General features: G+C 36.9%; 2 protein-coding genes and 1 pseudogene across 2 annotated transcripts; all 3 read left to right on the top strand.

Annotated features, from left to right (window-relative positions):
* Positions 1 to 3,321: 3,321 nt before the first annotated feature.
* LOC134497284 (olfactory receptor 14J1-like) lies at positions 3,322 to 6,463 on the top strand (the record flags this gene model as incomplete). The annotated part of the gene is made up of 2 exons (XM_063302950.1): positions 3,322 to 4,220; positions 6,421 to 6,463. Coding segments are annotated over exons 1-2 (942 nt in total), but the record flags the coding sequence as incomplete, so codon positions are not given.
* Positions 6,464 to 10,088: 3,625 nt separating this feature from the next.
* On the top strand, positions 10,089 to 10,976 carry LOC134496419 (olfactory receptor 14I1-like; annotated as a pseudogene).
* A 5,185-nt stretch (positions 10,977 to 16,161) lies between these two features.
* On the top strand, positions 16,162 to 17,076 carry LOC134497285 (olfactory receptor 14A16-like). The gene has a single exon (XM_063302951.1). It carries the CDS (start codon positions 16,162 to 16,164, stop codon positions 17,074 to 17,076), a length of 915 nt encoding a protein of 304 aa, XP_063159021.1.
* The last annotated feature ends 1,524 nt before the right edge of the window (positions 17,077 to 18,600 follow it).

Raw genomic sequence — 18,600 nt, forward strand, 5'->3', positions numbered from 1 at the left:
ATTCCACATGGAATAAGATACAAAACTCTCTATTGGGAATGATTGAACAAAATATCTGACATTTCAGAATGAATCCAAAAAAAATCCAGATACACAAATATATACTTTTGAACAGAACTGAAATTGATTAATAAAACTTGAATATTTAACATATCCTGCAATGTGATTGATGGATGGATAGATGGATTTAGACTTAAAACGCTTTGGAAAATCTCTATATGCAGAAATATTATTGCAACTGTAGATGCTTAACAACACACATGTTAGAAGTTAAAGTCATTTTATTGTTGTGTGTTATGGTGCATAAGATTGATGGCTATATCCATCAATTAATCAATCAATCAAATGTAGCATTTAATTTATTTGTTAAAAAAATAATACTAATGAATTTTAGACAACCCTTTCATAATATTAGTATCATCAAGGTGTGGACACATTTCATAACTCACTTAGAGTTGTACAAATTCTATATATATCTTACCTGGTACAAGATAGTGAATAAAACACAACTATGGTGAGGCTTTCTCACTACCCTAAGCCATAGGAGATTTTCTTGGTTTGGGCATAGCATATGGTATAAATAGTAAATATAGCCCATGTTTAATTCACAGTGCATTGAGCTGAAGGGGGGAAGGAGGACACACTGTGTGAAAGTGAAGGGGGAACGAGGGTGTGGTGCATGCAAGTGTAGAGGGGAAGTAGGGTGCAGTGTGTGCGAGTGAAGAAAGGCTGGGAGGTGGAAGGGAGTGACTTCCCAATTTCCTTACTGGCTTCCCCTTTGACTTTGCTTGTGGGAAACAGGCAGGAAAGGTCACAGTTGGCAGTCACGTGACCACAGTACACTGCAACTGGTCATAAGCATGAGCCGCTTGCCAGGCATCAAGATTTTGTTCATTTTACCATGGTCAGAACTTTGAGGAACTATTGTGGTCAGAACTTTGAGGAACTATTGTGAGCCCCTTAGTCAGTCAGTCAGTCTCTCTCTCTCTCCATCTTTAGTGAGACACAGAAACATTACATCTCAGGAATTGCTACAAATTTAATCCTACCTGAACTGTTTTTAATATAGAATTAAACATCTGGATTTTTAAGCTTCAAAAAGTAATGTTTGATATAGCACTTGAAGCCACATAAACATGTAAGCATTCTCCAGTGTGAAATCTTTTTGTTGTTCCTTTCTAATTATTGCACAAACTTAACCAGAGATTGTACAAGAATAAAGACAAAAATGATAAAGATAAAAAGCATAATAAAAATAAAGCATAATAAAAACATTGTGAAGAGGAACTTTTGATAACACATTCTTCCCTTCCCATCCCTTTCATTTTTCCACAACCATTAACTGCCACTTAAATTGAACACTGAAGATTACTTCTTACTGTATATGATTTTTAATTAGTCTCCTAAGACTTAAGCATATTCTAAATATCTACATGTTTTACTGTGTAATGTGTCATATTTAACTGAGCCATTTGGTTATCAGCCAGTTGGAAAGTGTGGGATGGATGGTGGAAGAAAATAGATTAGCATGATTTTGAAATCATAAGGTTTTCACTGTCATTATTAAATGTCTATTTTTATGAAGATAAGATACTCAAGAAATTTGCTCAGTGGAGACAGTAACTGGTATAGATTGCACAATTTTTTTGTTAACAGGACAAAGGTAAAATCTCTTCAGCTGTTACTACCCAGATCTTAATTGGTTCCAGTATCTTCAAAGAAGCAGTGCAGCAACGCATGAATTACAGAAATGAGGGGGATTGACTGATTTGGAAAATCATATAACTTCTATTATTGAACATGTGTTAGGCATAAAGTATAAATTATTAGAGAAGCATGACTCAGAATCTGAACAAATCAAAGACTGTAATGATTAAATGGATGCAGTATTTGAATATAGCTATAGAGATGCAACAGTGAGCATATCAATAGAACAAGAATATCAAATTTATTTTGAACAACATATTCAGAGAGAATTGGCATAAGATGTTTTACTGTACATCACCTCAGTCTTAATAGCTGAAGTAAATAATTGTTTTTTCTAAAAAAATGTTGAAAATTTATTGAACAGGTGGATCATTTTTTTTTTAAATGTGGAGACAATGTTATGAAGCATAAAATTATTGGAAAGCAATCCATAGTAGATTGGGACATATGTTGAAACTTGTAATCCCCTTGTAACCTGAGATGTTGTGACTAAATTTAATTGAACATATATCCCTTAAAAATACACTGAATTAGCACTGTGAATGTAGGCTGTAAGGACTCTAGATGCTTTTTTATTGGAAGCATCTCTGATTCCCTCTTCAGAAGAAGGGCTAACTAAATTGTGGGTGGATGCCTCAGTAATAACAACCACAGCAACAACAATAGTGTTAATCATAATTTATTTAAAATATGTGCTCTATGTGCTACCAGTGGCTCTGGGCAGTTTACAATTGTTAAAAATATTTAAAGTTAGGAAACAACAATGACAACAGAATGAAGATGGCAGAAATGACAAAACAGAGGGAACAATAAAAAGAAAAAAAAAGGGCCTCAATCACACTCACTAAAGGCATGGATTATTACTGATGGAGTTGTATACCATCTGAAGAACATTTTGTACCATTTTTCCTTTAGGTTATAGCTTGATGTATATTTTATATATTTAGTCCATAATCCTTCCCATTGTTATATTGTAACTGTTTCTTTAAAGTTATACATCCATTTTAACATACAGCTTTTTGTTTGTTCTGTCTCTGTGTCATACTGAAGTAAAAATTTATGTATACACCCTAAGAGATGTATATCTTAATTAGATGTATAATTTACAATATTGATTTAATGAATGTTTACTATCAAAAGACTTTTTTAAAAGTGACTTGAACTGCGTTAATCAAGCATTCTTATCTTAAAGTTGAACAGGGACACAAAGGTTTTGATTAGAAAATAGATATGAAATAACTTATAATATTGTAACTTCTATTTGTATCATCTATTCCTTATTTCTTGCAAAAATATATAACTACAAAATGGAAGAATAGGTCTTCACTGTCAGAATGCTCGCAACCAGAAAACAGACATACAAAATTTCATTAGAAATGCAACTAGAAATGCATACAAAGATTTTTGGTACTAAAAATGCTGAAGGAAAAAAAAGTGCAATTCATATAATTTGATCAAATTGTGTTTGAAAAAAGTGCATTAAATGTGATTTAACAACGAAACAGTTGATATATTGAATTAGAATGAACGGTTTCCAGTTAACTGCAAGATTAGTCTCCAGTCAGTAATGTTTCTCTCTCTTCTTTTTTGTCCTGCAGATAAGAGTGAAGAAGGATGAACAATCTTATTTCTGTGTCTTCTTTCCTGCTTCTTGAATTCTCAGATGTCAGGGAACTTCAGATTCTGTACTTCTTCATCTTTCTAGCCTTATACATGATAACCCTAATTGGGAATCTTCTCATCATTGCTGCCATAGCTCTTGATTATCACCTTCATACCCCAATGTACTTCTTCCTCATGAACTTGGCCATGATGGATCTTGGCATTGTTTCTGTTATTATACCCAAATCAATGGCTAATTTCCTCATGAACAGCAGGTCCATATCTTATTCTGAGTGTGTGGCTCAGGTTTTTTTCTACGTTTTCGTTGGCACCTGTGATTTTGCCCTTCTAATAGTAATGGCTCATGATCGCCATGTTGCCATTTGCAATCCACTCCAGTATGATAGAATAATGCACAAGGGAGCTTGTATTTGGTTTGCAGCTGCAATGTGGATTTGTAGTCTGCTTAATGCCATGATGCAAACTGGTACCACCTTTGCAACCACCTTCTCTTCCAATAATATCAAGCAGTTCTTCTGTGAAATCCCACAGCTATTGAAACTTTCTTGTTGTAATTGTTACCTTGCTGAAGTTTGGCTCCTTATCAGTGTGGGCATTATTACAATTGTATCCTATGTCTTCGTCATTCTAACTTATGTGAAGATTTTTGCAGCAGTGCTCAGAATCCCCTCTGTCTCTGGTCAGAAGAAAGCCCTCTCTACTTGCCTACCCCACCTTGCTGTTATCTCTGTATTTATGTTCAGTGGATTATTTGTCTATGGAAGGACTTACATGGAGGATTCATGCAGCACAAATATAATTTTTGCAGTGATATATACCATAATTCCTCCTATGTTGAATCCATTCATCTATAGTATGAGAAATAAAGAAATCAAGGTTGCTATGAGGAAATGGTTACAACTTGGCTTTTTATCTAGACTTCTCTAATAATTATTTTCTACTAAACTGAATGTAAATGTTTTCCCCTACAATTATCATATTGTATAACAAATACTCCAGAATTCAAATCATTAATTTGTCTTCAATTTTCTGTAGTTTAATTCCCACCTCATCTTTATTGATCTCTGCTGATTTTGAATGCATAAGCAATTTTTATAGACAGTTATTTTTTTCTGACCTACACAGCTCTTTGACACATTCTCTTTTAATAATTTTATTAAAATTTTAAAATACAAAGTTAAAACACTAATACAAACTACAAGAAATATAAAAAGTTAAAGAAAAAGAAGTAAGAAGAGGTAGACAAAAGAAAGTGAGAAAAAAAGAAAAAAAAAAAGACAGATATATAAAAGATGTCTTCCCTCCAGACAAGTATAGACAATCACCATAACTTGACACCTTCTCTAGTAATTCAATAAAAAAGCAAAAAAGGACTTTTCTTCCCGTATCTCATTCCTTAACAATAATCAAATTATAAAAACTCATCTTTCAATCTTAATCATCAAAAGTCTATGAAGAGTAATATAGCTATTTTTAGTTGAATAATAATAATAATAATAATAATAAATCTATTTATATAAACCAAATTAACCCTCACTCCAAAAAGTAAAACACTGAAATCTCTCCCCAATATACAAATCCTTAAGACCTCATCGTTCAATCTGGGTCAAAGAAAAGTACCATTAACAACTACCAGAAACCACAACATATATATATTTAACCCTGGGCAAATAAATTTACTTTATAAATCTTCTGTTTACTTTTAAAAAGCTTGTTCTTTGATCCTATCAAGGAAGGACCCACAGACTGATTTTTTTTGTCTGTGTGTCATTTTCTCTTTTTCTGCTTTCAGGAAGAACTCCATTATTTCTCTTTATCTCCTCTCAAAAACATCTTCATTGATTTGAGATAGTCCTTTTGTAAATCCAAAGTAGAGAAGTTTTCCAAGTCAATCTTCAGGTTTATTATTTGCATGTCCTTTTTGATTATTAAGATATCAGCTGGTATCTTTTGTAAATCCATTTTAGCATCTTTTTCCAACTCATTATCATCTTCAGTTTGCAAATCCAAGTCAGCATCCTTTCCGGTATCTTCTTTATAACCTGGTATCTTTAAATTCATCTTCAAATCCACATTCAAATCAGCCTCAGTCTCTGTTTTATTCAATAAAAGCTCTTCCCCAGAAAATCTTAAAAGTAAATTCTGAGTACACTGTTCTCAGAGAGATTCGGATTCTTCTCTTATCCAGTGCTCCATTATTAAAGAATCACTTCTCCTTTAAATGTAATCTTTAGCTCTCTCTAGTTCCCTCTCTTCAGCAAAGGATCGTTACCTTGTCGTGGTGCTGGAGCTTGAGCACCTCAATGATGCCATGAGCTAAACCGTGAAGGGCCACCCAAGACGGAAAGGTCATGACAGAGAGGTCAGACTAAATGCGATCCCTGGGGAAGGTAATGGCAACCCACCCCAGTATTCTTGCCGTGAAAACTAAATGGATCAGTACAACCAGAGATATGTCGGTATACCATCGGAAGATGGGACCCCCAGGTGGGAAGATGGTCAAAATGCTACTGGGGAGGAACAGTGGATGAGCTCAACTAGCCCCAGACGTGATGACGCAGCTAGCTCAAAGCCAAAAGGACGGCTAGCGGCTGACGGTGCTGGTGGTGAACGGCGAATCTGATGTTCTAAGGATCAACACACCATTGGAACCTGGAATGTAAGATCTATGAGCCAGGGAAAATTGGATGTGGTTATTGGTGAGATGTCAAGATTAAAGATAGACATTCTGGGCGTCAGTGAACTGAAATGGACTGGAATGGGCCACTTCACATCAAATGACCACCAGATCGACTACTGTGGACAAGAGGACCACAGAAGAAATGGAGTAGCCTTCATAATTAATAGTAAAGTGGCTAAGCAGTGCTTGGATACAACCCAAAAAACGACAGAATGATCTCAATTCAAATTCAGGGCAAGCCATCTAACATCACAGTGATCCAAATATACGCCCCAACCACAAATGCTGAAGAAGCTGAAGTAGAGCAGTTCTATGAGGATCTGCAGCACCTACTGGACAACAAGCCTAAAAGAGATGTTATTTTCATCACAGGAGACTGGAATGCTAAGGTCAGCAGTCAAATGACACCTTGAATTACAGGTAAGTATGGCCTGGGAGAACAAAATGAAGCAGGGCATAGGCTGATAGAATTTTGCCAAGACAATTCACTCTGCATAACAAACACTCTCTTCCAACAACCTAAGAGACGGCTTTATACATGGACTTCACCAGATGGACAACACCGAAATCAGATTGATTACATCCTTTGCAGCCAAAGGTGGTGGATATCTGTACAGTCGGTAAAAACAACGCCTGGAGCAGACTGTAGTTCAGATCACGAACTTCTTCTTGCACAATTTAGGATCAGACTAAAGAGATTAGGGAAGACCCACAGATCAGCTAGATATGAGCTCACTAATATTCCTAAGGAATATGCAGTGGAGGTGAAGAATAGATTTAAGGGAGTGGACTTAGTAGATAGGGTCCCGGAAGAACTCTGGACAGAAGTTGGCAGCATTGTTCAGGAGGCGGCAACAAAATACATCCCAAAGAAAGAGAAAAGCAAGAAGGCAAAATGGCTGTCTGCTGAGACACTAGAAGTAGCCCCAGAAAGAAGGAAAGCAAAAGGCAACAGTGATAGGGGGAGATATGCCCAATTAAATGCAAAATTCCAGAGGTTAGCCAGAAGAGATAAGGAATTATTTTTGAACAAGCAATGCGCGGAAGTGTAAGAAGACAATGGAATAGGAAGGAGAAGATATATCTTCCAGAAAATTAGAAACATCGGAGGTAAATTCCAGGCAAAAATGGGCATGATCAAAACCAAAGATGGCAAGGACCTAACAGAAGAAGAAGAGATCAAGAAAAGGTGGCAAGAATATACAGAAGACCTGTATAGGAAGGATAACAATATTGGGGATAGCTTTGACGGTGTGGTCAGTGAGCTAGAGCCAGACATCCTGAAGATTGAGGTTGAATGGGCCTTAAGAAGCATTGCTAATAACAAGGCAGCAGTAGACGATGACATCCGAGCTGAACTGTTGAAAATCTTGCAAGATGATGCTGTCAAGGTAAGGCATGCTATATGCCAGCAAATTTGGAAAACACAAGAATGGCCATCAGATTGGAAAAAATCAACTTATATCCCCATACCAAAAATGGGGAACACTAAAGAATGTTCAAACTATCGAACAGTGGCACTCATTTCACATGCCAGTAAGGTAATGCTCAAGATCCTGCAAGGTAGACTTCAGCACTTCATGGAGCGAGAATTGCCAGATGTACAAGCTGGGTTTAGAAAAGGCAGAGGAACTAGGGACCAAATTGCCAATATCCGCTGGATAATGGAAAAAACCAGGGAGTTTCAGAAAAAACATCTATTTCTGTTTTATTGACTATTCTAAAGCCTTTGACTGTGTGGACCATAACAAATTGTGGCAAGTTCTTAGTGGTATGGGGATACCAAGTCATCTTGTATGCCTCCTAAAGAATCTGTATAACGACCAAGTAGCAACAGTAAGAACAGACCACGGAACAACGGACTGGTTTAAGATTGGGAAAGGAGTACGGCAGGGCTGTATACTCTCACCCTACCTATTCAACTTGTATGCAGAACACATCATGCGACAAGCTGGGCTTGAGGAATCCAAGGCTGGAGTTAAAATCTCTGGAAGAAACATTAACAATCTCAGATATGCAGATGATACCACTTTGATGGCTGAAAGCAAAGAGGAACTGAGGAGCCTTATGATGAAGGTGAAAGAAGAAAGTGCAAAAGCTGGTTTGCAGCTAAACCTCAAAAAAACCAAGATTATGGCAACCAGCTTGATTGATAACTGGCAAATAGAGGGAGAAAATGTAGAAGCAGTGAAAGACTTTGTATTCCTAGGTGCAAAGATTACTGCAGATGCTGACTGCTGTCAGGAAATCAGAAGACACTTAATCCTTGGGAGAAGAGCAATGACAAATCTCGATAAAATACTTAAGAGCAGAGACATCACACTGACAACAAAGGCCCGCATAGTTAAAGCAATGGTGTTCCCTGTAGTAACATATGGCTGCGAGAGCTGGACCATAAGGAAGGCTGAGCGAAGGAAGATTGATGCTTTTGAACTGTGGTGTTGGAGGAAAATTCTGAGAGTTCCTTGGACTGCAAGAAGATCAAACCAGTCCATCCTCCAGGAAATAAAGCCAGACTGCTCACTTGAGGGAATGATATTAAAGGCAAAACTGAAATACTTTGGCCACATAATGAGAAGACAGGACACCCTGGAGAAGATGCTGATGCTAGGGAGAGTGGAAGGCAAAAGGAAGAGTGGCCAACCAAGGGCAAGATGGATGGATGATATTCTATAGGTGACGGACCCGTCCCTGGGATAGCTGGGGGTGTTGATGACCGACAGGAAGCTCTGGCATGGGCTGGTCCATGAAGTCACGAAGAGTCGGAAGCGACTAAATGAATAAACAACAACAGTTCCCTCTAGCCAGATTTTCAATTCATTCTGTTGAGAGATTAAGCTGTTTTCTAATACTTTTTCAAGCAGGATTTGTGGGTTTTTTTCTTCTTAATGCAGTCATTTCACTTGTACTCTGAGTGTCTTTTACTTATTTCCTTTTTTTTTTCCCCAAGGTGCACTATCAACAATGGTTTGCCTTCCATTCAACATCTGATAACTTTGAATCCTTCTTAATCTTTCATTATAAAATAATCAAATAATTCATGCTTTTATATTTATATTTATTTCTTTGCCATATGCGTCTGTGTGTGTGCATGTGCATATGGCACAGAAAGGAGAGAGAGACTTACCCTTAAGTTATATATTCAGAACCAACAAATATATTCCATATACTCATTAGTCAGTATTCTCATGAATTCTTCAGTCTGAAAAGCCCAAGAGCATTTTGTAAATTTTAATTTCATTTTCCCCACCTATTCATTTCACCAGTAGAATAATGTTTGCCTTGATCATATCGACTCAGAATGCTGTGTGATTCTTCCCCATATTCATCTTTGATTTATCCCTTATCACCATTCATGGGAATTTAATATGCAACTATCATCAGTGTATGTCTTCCTAGTTTCATATACACCCACCACAACCTCGACAATAACAATACACACTTTCTTATTTATATTTAGCACTTTTATTCATAATTAAACATACAGCTTCACTTCTGTGCACATATTTATCAACCCCATTATCTTAGCCCATTTTTATTCAAATCTGTTATATCCTATCCCTTTCTCTTAATTTTATCAAAACATTTATTTTTTTTTCCTTTCCTTCCATTTCATGTGTTAGTTCACACTCTTTCCAATTCATTTATTAATTCAACACCAGAGAGCACAGGATACTGGCCTCCACCAGCTATTATGGCTTCGGTCCATTAAGGCTGTCACATAATAACTTTGAGGTTTAGATTACTTTACCTGTGCTATTTGCAGCATTTTCTGCTAATAGTGAGTACAGCACTGGTCAATTCTATACCCACTTGGCTAGCATCTGACAAAGGTAACCAGAGATGTTTTGCGCTAAGGTCATCTAGACCATACTATGCAAACCAACAGAGTACTCACAAGCCATTGATTAGGGCATACGTGCAGATATTGACACATACTGAGGATAAAATAATCCAATATTGATGAAGAACCTTCAGGTAAGTTAAATTAGTGTAACACGTTTAAATTGATTATTTAATTAGTATTAGTGGATTAATCTCTTTTTTAATTTCTTCTGTAGATCCTAGCAAAGATAACATGGATAATCTCACGTCCCCACCCACTTTTCTCCTACTAGAATTCTCAGATGTTTGAAAACTACAGATCTTTCACTTCATTGTCTTCCTAGTAATGTACCCGACAAGCCTTACTGGGAATCTTCTTATCACTGTGGTCATAGTTCTTGACCATCAACTTCACACACCAATGTATTTCTTCCCCATGAATCTGGCTGTAATGGATCTTGGCTCTATTTCTGTCTCTGTTCCCAAATCAGTAGCAAATCCTCTCCTGAATACCAGATCCATTTCTTATGCTGGCTGTGTGGCCCAAGTATTCTTTTTTGTTCTCTTTGAAGGATGAGATCTTGCCCTCCTGACAGTCATAGCACATAATCATTATGTTGCCATCTGCCATCCACTCCAATATGAAATGGTCACGAATAAAGTAGCCTGTATTCAAATGGCAGTCATTGCATGGATGATAAGCTTTTTTTATGCTGCAGTACATACAGGTGGCACTTTTACTTTCACCTTCTGTTCCAATATTGTGCAGCAGTTTTTCTGTGAAATTCCACAATTATTAAAACTTTCCTGTTCTAATTTGTATGTAGTTGAACTTTGGGGTATTGTAATAGGGAACACAATAGGAGAAGGATGCTTTCTCTTCATTATCATAACATCCATGCAGGTTTTTCTTACAATCCCTTCTGTCCATGGCAAGAAGAAAGCCCTCCCCACTTGCCTTCCACACCTCCTTGTTATTTCTGTATTTATATTCAGTGTTGTCTTTGCCTATGCAAAGCCTTCTGGTAAAGTTTCATTTAATACGGATATCGTTTTTGCAGTGATTTATGCTGTATTGTGTCCTGTATTGAATCCATTCATCTATAGCATGAGAAACCAAGAGTTCAAGAGAAACTCGTAGCTTTCACAAGTTCATCTAAGTCTTCTTTTACAATTACTCCATAAGAAATGAGTTATGTAAGCTACGTCTGGTTTATGTAATTCCGAAGAGACATCAGCAATTTACATTGTCTTAGAGTTAACCATTATAACAACTGGATCACTTCTGATAATGAAAATAAAAGTTCTTGGGGGGGGTGCTGGGGTGGTTGAAACAAAATGACAGCTTTTGTGAGTGTTCTTTTGTTTTCCAGCCACAATTCAGTATGGATATTGACATGACATTACCAGACTGTGCATATCCCAGCACCATAGCATCAGTCCAGCTGATTGCTGGCTTCTTTTGTTATTTTGAGAAAGTGAAAGGAATGCAACTGCTATTTCCAGTTGTGTATCTGAGTTTATTGTCAAATTAACATTTTCAATTGAGACCAGACTATGAAGTTGCTTGTAGCACCTATCATCAGGATGGTTAGTGGGGATGTCGAAAAAATCAAGATGGCAGTTCTGACTCTGATGGAAACCACACCTCTGTTTTACATGTGTCATGTGCATATAAAAAATGGCCAAGGCTTTGATCACAAAGTTGTGACCTTTTTGACCATGACCTCCTGCCTAAATGTCCTTGTTTACTATGAAGGATACCCACATGTGCTAATGAAATGTGGCTGCAGTTTAAGTAATATAGTTTTATTTCTAGAAGATATATACGCTATATGATCTTTCCTTGCCAATCTTTTGCCCCCCAAATTTGTCTTCCATATTCCACATTTCTACTTTCTCAAGGAACAAAGCAACTTGGAGGCAGTTTATTTAAAAACCCAATGGCTGGGAGAAATGGGTAAATAGATTGTCTACCTATCATTGCTAATAGAGAATGGAGAAGGAAAAAGGGTAATAATCTTATAAGAAATAAGGGATAATAATTTGAAGATGATTCCAAACCACACTTATTTTTCATCTATGCTTTTTTTTCCCAAAGATCAGAGCAGGGATTAGAGCAAGGACGAAAAAGTGATCACCTTCATTGGCCTTGAACATCTTTTGCTAGGATAGCTTCTTACATTCAGCATCCTCTTCTCAACCTCTTCTCCACAAAAGACACCTCGTATCTGCTTAAAGTTTGCACATATAGAAGTAATTCCTCTAATTTAAATTTAATAGAAGGTAAGTCAGTGGGTCATTCTGATAAATGGAATACACTTAATTAATCTGCATAACATATATTTCATGACATTATTTAATGCTTTTTCTTCCCTCGCCCCCCTTTTTTTTTGTTTGTTCTCAGATGGTGGTACCTTTTGGCATCCCTCCCATCACCGCTTCAGCCTATGATCACTATTGTTAATTCCCAAGAACGATGCATCAGATATACGGTTTCTGATCCTTATTTCCTCTTAAAATGGTGCAGTGTGCTAACAGCATCTTATTCCAGGAACAGTGTTCCTTTCTACAAGGTGACCTTAACAAAAACCTTTTCCATATAAAATGCTTCTGAGACATTTTATCCCCTTCCTTGACAGGCTGTGTAAAAGAGAACAATTTGATCTATTGTCGGGCTGCAATGAAGAGATGACAACTGATTTCTTCAAATAACTTTTATTTATTTTATAATTTATGTTTGAAATTCTTTCAGCTACCTCTGATTAGCTGAAATTTATTAAACTCTTTTTGTGCACTGCTCTTTTTTTATTATGTAAAACAGATTTGTATTTTCAGAAAGGATAATATGGATAAATTGATAGATAATTATGGAAGTTATACAGTGAATGCTCTGTGGCGGAGTGCTGGAAAGTGTTTGTCCTGAGATCAGAAAAAAACACACACCAGGCATTTCTATAAAAATAAGTGTATTTACAGAAAGTATAAAATATAAGCAGTTTCCATATCCAGAGTTGGATAGGCACAAAAGCTTCTTACATAAACAAATTTACAAGCTCATGTATTTGCACGCACAGAGCTGGGAGAGCTGCTGATCCTGCTGGGCTAAACAGAAACCTAAAAACTTCCTGGTGACAAGCTTCCCCCCAAGCAATGAGCAGCTTTAGCATATTTGGTGATCCTTTTCACACCCCAACCTGAGGAGAATTAAGTCTGACCATCTCACTCTGCCAGAGTGATTTGTTACCATGGTAACCTTACTCCTTGATAACAAGGTGAAATACCAACACGCTCAAGGTAACTTTAATAAAAGATTCCAAGCAGACAATATTGATTTCTTTTCATGATCATAAAAAAGAAGTCAAAATTTTGGAGCTTAATCCCAAAATCTCCACTATATTACTATTTATACATCTTTAAAAAAGAAAAGAAAAAAAAAAAACCCTAAAAATAATATAGGTAAATATTGATTTCTGATTTGCCCCTTTTGTAGTTCTCCAATCAATTTTCAGTACCAATTGGCATGAATTTTAGAAACCATACTCTGTGTTTGTGTTTACCTTGCTGTGTAATATATAATATACATGGAAGCCATTCTTGCTTAAACTGAGTTAAACTTCTGTTATGGATATATACAGTGACACCATTGCTGCATATTCTCCAAGTTTAAGTTCCTAATCAGAGACTGTCTGCACTGTCTTTTGCATAAGCATGTATCTTAATAAATTATGGAAGTTTTTTATTAATATGGAATTATACCTAGTTAAAAGTTTCATTTTGATCCTTAAGATTTTCTGAATGGTACTGTATTTGTCTTTCCAAAACATATACAGGACAGATTTTAGTTTAGATAGACTTATTATTGTCTTCATTAAACAATGAGATGCATAGACTGAGACTGTATGTAGAAATCTCATCAGTGAATACACCTTAGAATATATTTTCTTTGTAGGCATCTAATTTAAAGCTTAACTAAATATAAAATGTGCTAAAAATAAGATAATAAGGATTTTTACATTTTTCAGCAATTTGTACCCCCCACCACCATCACAACACTGAATCAGAATAGCAAGCATTTATTATGGGGGATTTCTATATGCATTCTAACCAACACCATAATGTCATATTGAAAATAGTAGTATCTCTCCCAGATGATGTTTATAGGGGTTAAAAACAAGATTTTTCACTTTGCTGGAATTTGAATGCCCCAAATTTCATGCAGGTATTGATCTGATGAACTCTTAATAAGAAGGTGAATTCATATCACCAAAGACATTTCTAGATCTATGTATACACAGGAAATAATGGATATTGACATTTCTGAAAATGCTATTGTGATTTTTTTTTTACTTTTTTTTTTCTGAATGTTGCTAGGTGAAATAGAGGGGAAATAGAATTCCACATGAAGAAACATGTTCTAGAACAAGCTTCAGGCCAATCTTCTCTTCCGGTCCATATTTCACCTCCCACAGTTTGGTCTGCTGGTATGATTGCAGCCCCACTTCTGTTAACATCATTCTCAGATACTATTGTGCAATGTGATAGCTGCTACTGGAGCATTCTGAGGTAGCTATAGAGTTCTTAATTGCTAATTATGTTAATTAAGTTTTATTTTGGTGCACAAGACTCCTGAGGGAAACAAAACAGATCTTCATAAACTTTCCAAATAGTGACCTCTTCAACTGCAGATAGATGTTCCACTACATGAAAATTAGTGGGACAGCAGTTTTCTTAGTGGAGAGAGATTTAACCATCTTAAAAACATATAACAGAAGAAGAAACCAATGGAGAAAAATAGTAAGTCAGTTATAAATTAAATGTTTAACCAAAAAGGCATTTCCCTCTTTTCTGGGGCAAATAGGTGTTTATTGAAATACATCTGACTTGTTATATCTCTCACTTGTCTTGATAACTTTTCTGCTGGGAAGATAATTTAATCAAATAATTACATAAGGTAGTATCATATAATGGAATAAGAAGGTCAGCTATTTTGGGAGAGATCACAAATGTTTTTTAAGATTAACTTTCAGAAATCTGGACCTCAGACAGTGGATTTAAAGGTATTATGAATCAGAATAATGAACAATAATTTGAAGAGAATTGAATGAATTATACATTTAACATGTTGGTACCATTTCCACATGGTGATTATAAAGAATAAAAGACAGTTATGATTTGAAGAAATTTAGACCAAACCTTCATGCATGAAAAATAATATTGAAATGAAAATAACTGAGTGGGTGAACGGATAACTAAAAGATAAATTGGCATCAGCAAAGTCATGTTTTTAAATGTTTAAGTATTATTGCTGAAAAGGTGGGTATATGGCATTCTACATTGTTCAAAGAAAAACTGAGATATCAACGTTCATTGGCTGTATCACATTTTCTGGCCAAAGCTTTGCATTAGATGAGAGACTGCTTTTTCAAACTGAGTTATCACATTCCTTTGGATTGTTCAAAAAGGGGATTTATTAATTTATTCTGTTTATGTCTGATTTCTTTAGATTAAAAAATGTTTTATTGTGGGATAATCATGGATAATAGCACCTAGTGAATATCAAAATAAGACTTATGTTGTAAGTCAAGTTCTAGCCTTGCTTCTTTTAACTATATAACATTAACTGAAAGTTTAGCAATCTAGTATTTATGGATTAATTTAAAGTCTCATTATGCTACTTTTTTAGACAACACACTGCTAGGGCAACAGAGAAAAAACATTTCCTTCTGAGTGTCACATAACACACACACACACACACACACAAAGTACAATGGGACCGTTTCTTCCCTCAAGATTTCCAAGGAAATATATATAACAATATATCTTTATATAAATTTTCTATTTTTACATTGCCTTCCTTCTAGAAGCACAAAGCACCATTATATATGACATCCTCCAATTTCAACACTACCAGAATCCTGTACAAGTGGTGAGAGATTGTGTTTGTCCAAATATACCCATTCATCTTCTGTGGCTGAAAATGGACTTGAATAGGGTTTTTCTAATCTCAGGCAATCCTTTTGAGCAGTACATGGAGTAACAGAACTGGGACAAGGAAGGAAGGAAGGAGAAATGAGTGGTTGGTGGTTGGTTCTTTAGTACAGAATGATAGAAATCGACAGATTTGTGCTTTAATACTGTATATGCCCATCCTACATCTATTTTTCCATGGACTGGTGCTCTGTTCATTCTGTCAATGCTTTACTTTTCTTTTTGTTTTCTCATCTCACCACATATCAAAATGCCGCTTCCCAAATTTCATCTAATTGCATCTCCCTCCTCTGCTTCCTTGCAGTTATGCCATGCAGCTTTGTCATCAATGAGACATGGATAACCAGACCAGGATGCCTTACTTTCTGCTCCTGGGATTCTCAGAAAGTCAGCGACTGCAGCTGCTACATTTCTTCTTGTTCTTTGTATTATACTTGGCAATTACAACAGCAAATCTTCTGATAATCTGTGCAGTAGCTTTTGACCGGCACCTGCACAGACCCATGTACTTCTTCCTAATGAACTTGGCTCTGCAGGACCTGGGCTCTGTTTCTGTAATTGTTCCCAAATCCATGGTGAATTCCCTCATAGATACCAGACACATTTCTTACTTTGGTTGTGTTGCTCAAGTCTTTCTGCTTGTCTCCTTTCTGGGTTCTAATGTATCCCTCCTGACAGTCATGGCATACGATCGATATGTTGCCATATGCAATCCACTGCACTACGAGATGGTGATGAACTGGAAAGCCTGCACCGAAATAATCATTCTGGTTTGGGTCACCAGTCTTCTCTATGGAATGTTGCATACCATTGGCACTTTTTCTATCAATTTTTGTTCTAATGTTGTCAACCAATTCTTCTGTGAAATTCCACAGTTGCTAAAGCTATCCTGCTCTGGCTTCAATCTAGTTGAAGTTGGAGTTCTTGTGGCCAGTGTCACTGCAGGACTAGGTTGTATATGTTTTATTACTGTATCTTATGCCATGATATTTAAGGCAGTGCAGAGAATCTCTTCTGAGAAAGGAAGGCAGAAAGCCTTATCAACTTGTATTCCCCACCTTTTAGTAGTGTCTATGCTTACATCAACAGGATGCCTTGCCTATCTGAGACCTCCTTCTAACACCCCATCTTTTATAGATTTTGGGTTGACTGTGCTGTATTCCCTTCTTCCACCCCTGTTCAATCCAATTATCTATAGCATGAGAAATACAAATATCAAATTTGTCCTTTCTAAACTGTGGAAATTCTGAAAATTGCTTTTAATGCTGCTTCTATTCGGTTCACCATAATTTTGCATGTTCCTGTCTTTTCCTTTCCTTCTCTGAATAAAGGAATCAGTTAGAAAGGGAGACATAGCTGGGATGGAGGCAAAGCCAAGAACTCAATCCTTAAGAATGGTAGAGCTCCAGCAGTTGCTCAGCAAAAACCCTGCATCCCTAATTACTGTCAATGCAATTTACAGATGCTAAATATTGATGTTTATTAGCCTCTGGCATGCCACAGTTATACAACTCCAGATCTTTAGTGAAGTATTCAGGGTAGAATGCTTTGTAGAAAACGGTTGTAATAGCAAGGAGATAGAAAGGATGTGACCAATTTTTCCCTGTGCTTTCCTGTATAAAATGGCTTCCCCTCTAATGGTTGTACTAATGTGGCTCGTTAAAGCTTTTGCTTTTCAAAAAGAGCATAGACCTCAAAAACTCTTCTCTCCTTAATGGTGATTTGCTCACAGACTTTGATATATCGCATCGTTGAGTCAGTCTTGACTCCTGTTGACTGCCTGGACAAGTCCCTGCAGTTTTCTTGGCAAGATTTTTCAGAAATGGTTTGCTACTGCCTCCTTCCTAGGGCTGAGAGAGAGGGACTGACCAAGAGACACCCAGCTGTCTTCCTGCCTTATGCAGGGATAAACTTGCAGTCTCCTGGTTTCTAGCTGGATGCCTTAACCATGACACCAAACTGGTTCGCACACAGTTTAGCTAAAGAGTATTATTTCTGTCCCTTAGAAATGCTTTGGCAAAACCAGACAGCTGGCAGGGTGGGCATGATCAGTGAGCTAGTGCTATCTCACAAAACCTTTTGATTACCACAAGAAATGAAAAAGGCGAAAACTACAATGATGGATAACTGTAATAGAACAGTAGATAAGCTTTCAGAAAACACAGAACTTCATGTAAATTGGAAGAGATAACACATCTTCCCTGGTCCAACACCTGGAGAAGGGAGGGTAGACAGACATACACCAAGGATGATAACTTATTCAAACGTGCCTGAGAATTATTCAATTTCATCTAAGCTAATGATATCATAGTGGGATGCCGTGGCACTGAGGGTTAAACCGCTGAGCTGAGCTTGCCGATCGAAAGGTCGGCGGTTCGAATCCGCGTGACAGGGTGAGCTCCCGTTGCTAGTCCCAACTCCTGCCAACCTAGCAGTTCGAAAACATGCCAATGTGAGTAGATTAATAGGTACCGCTTCGGCGGGCAGGTAATGGTGTTCCGTGTAGTCATGCTGGCCACATGACCATGGAAGTGTTTACGGACAAACGCCAGCTCTTCGGCTTTGAAACAGAGATGAGCACCGCCCCCTAGAGTCAGACATGACTGGACTTAATGTCAAGGGAAACCTTTACCTTTACCTACTGATATCATATACCAAAAGCCTTATCCAGGTTTTGTGTTATCTATGCCACCATCCTCCCAATATTTTTTTAAATTGTAAAAGATGGAAGACTTGCCAAATATTTTATGGCTCCAAGTGTCCTTGGAAAAGGT

This window comes from Candoia aspera, chromosome 4, assembly GCF_035149785.1.
Source record: "Candoia aspera isolate rCanAsp1 chromosome 4, rCanAsp1.hap2, whole genome shotgun sequence".
Lineage (NCBI taxonomy): Eukaryota > Metazoa > Chordata > Lepidosauria > Squamata > Boidae > Candoia > Candoia aspera.

Coding starts and splice junctions, on each gene's coding strand:
- LOC134497285 (XM_063302951.1), top strand. CDS start 16,162: ATGGATAACCAGACCAGGATGCCTTACTTTCTGCTCCTGGGATTCTCA.